Consider the following 5,437-nt stretch of genomic DNA (forward strand, 5'->3'; position numbering starts at 1 on the left):
GGGTACAAGATATACGTAGACTAAATAATTATGGGGGGACTGAGAGGTGCTTTAAGATGTGTGTTTCGGATGAGATGGCAATATCTGAGGAGGGGTCTCACAAGGTATTATGCGGCTTCCCTAAAAAAGGGGTATTATGCGGCCCGCCCCATAGAATTTTTTTCTGAGGAGGGATCGATCCTTCGCTGCAAGGAGAGAGAGGGCCTGAATGCTGAAGTTTGGAAATGCAAATTACCGTAATTGGTGGCTGATATCTTTCCTTTTTGCAAAATACCGGGACGTGTATATTTACTTGATTATTGCGATTGAATTGATACACAATAAATAAGCTTCTATTTTTACAGAGCAACATGTCTATTTTACTGATATTGACTTGACACGCATTAAATAAGCTTCCATTTTTCTGAGCGACCGTGAGATGATTTCGTGTGAACTTTCTACGGTTGGGATTGCTTCAATGTTTAACGTCAAAGTGACACACCATCCCCAACTCCAATTTAATAGTAAAGATCTTTTTCATTGTGACCTACCAAACATCCGTTGTTGGCCCAACTCACGGGAGAAAGGCGAGCGAGGAAGCAGTAAAGCCCAGCCCATATCGTGTCAAAACTAGGCCCAGAATGCAGACGCGGTTCCCCAACCAACCAGGCTTTCCGGTCCGCTGTCCATTTTGGGGTCCGAGTGGTCATAAACCCTTCTCCCTCCCCGACCTCCTCCTTCCCCCCACTAGACTGCGCGGCCGCGAAGCCAAACCCTAGCCCCCGTTCCCCTTCCATTCCCCGGCGTGTTCAGGTACGATTTTCCCCCCTCCGGATCTCCTCCGTGCTCCCTGCTACGAATCGCTCTGTTTCGCTAGGTTCTCCTGGGCGGGTTGTTCGGAGTTCCATTTCGAATGGGGAGACCTAACCACACGGTTTCGCTCCGAATTTTCGGATGATTTACGTTTTCTTGTTTCTGTTTGACTGGGGGTATGCGCGGGCGATTGCTGCGATTTCTTTTTTTTGGTTCGGCTGTGTAGGTCGTTGGATCTTGACCGACTTCTCTTCTTTGGGTGCAGCGGGGAAGGATGAGCAGGCGTTGGAGCAGGACGATCTATGTTGGCAACCTCCCCGGCGACATCCGGGAGAGGGAGGTGGAGGACCTCTTCTACAAGGTCGGACGATTTATTCCTTATTGTCCGAAAATACGAATCTAAAAATTAGAGCGTTCTTCTTCCCGTTCGTTAGATTCAACTCCTTGATGTAATAGTTGCTGCTGCTGCTGTATTTTTTTTTTAGATAAAATGACTACTGTTGTTTTTGTGAGCACGATTCTGAGCAAGGGTCTAATATTTATCTGCCTTGTTCATGTAGTACGGCCGTATTGTTGATATTGACTTGAAGGTTCCTCCAAGGCCGCCCGGCTATGCTTTTGTGGAGGTAATATACTACTGAATGCATTTTGGATAACGCTTAATATTTTTGCTCCTCCTGTTGAGACCCTATTGCTGAGTACCATGGGAGCAAAAACTTACACAGTAAGCTTCTCTATTGCTTTGTAGTTTGAAGATCCTCGTGACGCTGAAGATGCTTGTGCTGGACGGGATGGCTACAACTTTGATGGAAACCGTCTAAGAGTAATCACGTTATACGTTTGATTAAAACTTACCTCCTTTAAGGTCTTTGATTTCTCTGTGTAATAGCCAATCATGTATGGTTTGTGCAGGTGGAGCCTGCTCATGGTGGAAGAGGTAGTGGTGGCCCCTCTCATGACCGTCCAAGCTTTGGCGGTGGTGGTGGTTTTGGTGGCGGTGGTGGCGGTGGCGGTGGACGCCGTGGTGTGTCCAGGCACACGGATTACCGTGGTATGGCTTTTATAAATAGTGAGAATGATGTTTAATACTCAATCTTTTGTCAGCAAGCTTAATCATCTGCATTATTGTGCGCAGTTTTGGTCTCTGGCCTGCCTTCTTCTGCGTCCTGGCAAGATTTAAAGGTTTTTTAACCACCTTTTTTAACTCTGTTTTAGCATTAAATATCATTCTTTCTTCTGAGCAACTAATCTAGCCTGAACAATTATTTGCCCAGGATCATATGCGAAGAGCTGGTGATGTTTGTTTCGCGGAAGTGTATCGTGAAGGCGGCGGTAAGCTGGATTTGGAACACATCTTTAATTTTTATTACTTGGCTTTTTATCATAACTGTTAGGAAGCCAGTGAAGGTTGTACATAGTGTTATAGTTCTGCTGATTTTTTTTTTCAAGAAAACCTCCTTCTGAGATCCCTTCTTCAAAGTCCTAGTCCAGCTCCAATTCTCTACCCCTCAACTTACATCCGCTCATTTTACCAGTACATATAAGAATAGCACCTCAAGCTAGCGAAATTCTGAATGCATAGAAATTCCAAGCGAAATTCCTATAACTTACATTCAATCATTTACCAGTACCTATAAGAATATCACTTCAAGGTAGTGAAAATCTTTATAGCTAAGACAACTTCCAACTGAAATTCCTAAAACCAGCAAGTAGATTCAATTAAGTCACTGAACACATCTTTCTTTTTCTGTTTGTCCAAATTCTGAACAAAATCTATTTGGTGGTCCTACAAAAGCGCATTCTTCATACTTTGTTTTCTTAGAAGTTGGTTTTCTTTCCCAGTACAGATAATTTGTTCCCCTTGTGCTTCTGTTGAGGCTGCAGCTTTTCTACTGTGCTATGGGGCTTTTTATGTGCCTGTGTCATATTTCATAGTTTATGTTGTGAAATTTTTCTTTAATTACTTGATTACCATGACAATGTTTTTTTTTCCTTCATGGGTATATTACTCCGAAGCAATAATCATTCCTTGTAAATTATTATTAGTCAATGTCATGACCTGTGTTTTTATTTTGTTACAGGCACAATAGGGATTGTTGACTACACAAACTATGATGATATGAAATATGCTGTAAGTCCATATTAATCTGTTTTATTGCATGTTTCTACATTTGTTTTATCTGTTTGTCTGGAGAATTTTATTCGAGGACCTTTTCTGATACTTACCTATAATAATACATAAATATTGCATTGTATAGAAAATTATTATGCTGTAATTAGGTTGTGTAGTTCACTTTGTATGTTTTTGATGTTTTAATACATCTTCTTGGCTGTTGACCACCATTTGCAGATAAAGAAACTGGATGACACTGAATTTAAGAATGCCTTTTCTAAAGGTTATATAAGGGTAAGCACCTTTGCATCTATCCGGTTCAGTTCTTGGAAACTGGTTTATGTGGTTAACCATGCGCCTTCTTCTCTGCAGGTGAAGGAATATGATGGCAAACAAGCGCGCTCCTACTCGCGCAGCCGAAGCCCAAGTCGCAGCCGCAGCAGGAGTGCAAGGTTTATTTATCGTATTATGATGTCCTTGTTAATTGTATTGTTAAGTATCTTACCTGTATTTTAATTGTGATACACAGCAAATCTCCCAGGGGCCGCTCAGCATCTAGGTCCAGATCAAGGTCTGTTTCTTCCCGTTCTCGGTCGGCATCTAAAGGACGTTCCCCATCAAGGTGATATACATTAATCCACTAGACTTCCAACCTCAACCTCAAATAGTACTAAGTTATGTTTTCATCATGGGTACATCATAATCTAGTCTGCATCTCATAATTACTTATTTCTGTTTGTGATACATTTGCAAATAAGCTTATTAATTTGTAAACAATTTTCCACTTTTAAAGAATGTATCTCTGCTCTGCGATCTTCATTGGCCTGATAGGATTGCTGACTGTTGCAGTCGCAAAATATGTGTCTGGTGTCTTATCATGTAGAAACTGTAGTGTCTGCCATTTGGATTTCCTTCTCAAGCACTTAGTTTATGTTATGTATGATATGAACTGCTTAGCCTCTTGTGTTTTTTGAAGACTCGATTATCTCTTCATTTTATCTGGGATTGTGCGGCGATCTAGGGATTGTGCATTAGGATATTGAGGATGGAATTTGCTCAATTTGCTACAGTTGTGTTCGTTGTATGAGGTATGCTCATTTATTGAGAGCTTCTATGGAAAACTAAAATCATCCAATATCTTACCTAATGTACTGTAACTGATTACCATCAGAGCTTGGGCATAGCGCATTGTTTGGAATTCGGGACACATAAGAGCACTAAGGATGGATTATGATGGTTCAGTGGATAGGAATGTGCTTGGAGTCCAATGCTTGAGGAATGAGTTTGTTTCCTACCTTGGGCACGCATAACATGGTTAACATGGTTGTGTCTTGCATGCACTAATAGCATTGAACAGCAGATGTTTGCATTTCTGCATGCTTTGAACTTCTGTAACTGAGTGCTTTTGTTTTCCTTGAGCTCCTTCCGCTTTCATTTGGTTAGTCCAAAGGTGGGCGAAGCATGAAGGCTTTTGGACTCAAGCTGATAAAGGTGCATTTTGGATATTTAATTCAGCTGTTTGTGGAACTTTTGCAGATCACCAGCAAGATCCAAATCCCCGATCGCTTCTGTAAGTTCCTTTATCATAGTGATTACAGATCTCTTTTACTTCTGTTTTGTGCTTATTATGCTGTTGCTACCTGAATGTTTGTTCCCAGCCGGCAAATGGTGCAGTGGTGGCAAGTCCCAAGAAACGCACTCCAAGCAAGAGCCCATCTCGCTCACGGTCTCCTGATGTAAAATATGTTCCCTGTCCACATTTCATTGACTTCGATCACATCATGGTGGCTCTGACACTTATCTATCTTTGTTTTCAGGCGAAATCTGAATAGAAGCACTGCTGCAGATGCCTGGATATTAGTTATCCTCTATGCTTCTTGAGAACTACATGAACGTTAGCAAACTGTGCAATGAGTCCCTTCATTGTATCAACAGTATGAACTTGTACTGCTGAAGACATCAAACTAGTCTTTATTGCTTTGATGACTGTTATTTCGTCTGCTCAATGCTACCTTGTGGATTCTGTTGATCAAATCCCATGAAAGGTGATTGTGGATTTATGTTCCAGTTATGCAACACATCGTTTCTGTTGTGTTTGCATTGTTTGGCAGCACCAGCAGTCCTGCGTTTTTTATTGTGTGTTTATCTTTTTATGTTTACAGTATAAAGTATACAACAAATTATCTGGATAGAAAATCACGTTACCAGGCTAGGATAGGATAGGCTACCAGCTACCAGTTTGGTACTGCGAAAATATCATAATAGCTTTCAGGATCAGCTACTTTTTAGAATCGAGGAAAATGACATCCATCTGGGAGAGCCAAATCAACTGGAGCAAACAACAGTTAGAGAGAATTTCCTATAGACGAAGGGCCAATATCTTAGAAATAATCTTATATATAACATTACAAAGATTTATCAATCTAAACTGGGTGATCCTCTCTGGGTCATCCACCTTAGGGATAAGGACTACAGGTGTATCATTCCAGCCCTCGGTATCACGCCTGAGTCTAGAGCAAGCAATACTTCATG

The 5,437-nt window shown here is 41.3% G+C and overlaps 1 protein-coding gene across 1 annotated transcript; it reads left to right on the forward strand.

Annotated features, from left to right (window-relative positions):
• Positions 1–686: 686 nt before the first annotated feature.
• LOC124702417 (serine/arginine-rich splicing factor SR34A-like) lies at positions 687–4,976 on the forward strand. The gene is made up of 14 exons (XM_047234560.1): positions 687–792; positions 1,058–1,153; positions 1,353–1,418; positions 1,541–1,615; positions 1,705–1,843; positions 1,928–1,974; positions 2,067–2,124; positions 2,874–2,923; positions 3,143–3,199; positions 3,278–3,357; positions 3,435–3,527; positions 4,442–4,475; positions 4,564–4,641; positions 4,723–4,976. The coding sequence occupies exons 2-14, from the start codon at positions 1,067–1,069 to the stop codon at positions 4,735–4,737; spliced, it is 879 nt and encodes a 292-aa protein (XP_047090516.1). The 5' UTR covers positions 687–792; positions 1,058–1,066; the 3' UTR covers positions 4,738–4,976.
• The last annotated feature ends 461 nt before the right edge of the window (positions 4,977–5,437 follow it).

Source organism: Lolium rigidum, chromosome 3, assembly GCF_022539505.1.
Source record: "Lolium rigidum isolate FL_2022 chromosome 3, APGP_CSIRO_Lrig_0.1, whole genome shotgun sequence".
Lineage (NCBI taxonomy): Eukaryota > Viridiplantae > Streptophyta > Magnoliopsida > Poales > Poaceae > Lolium > Lolium rigidum.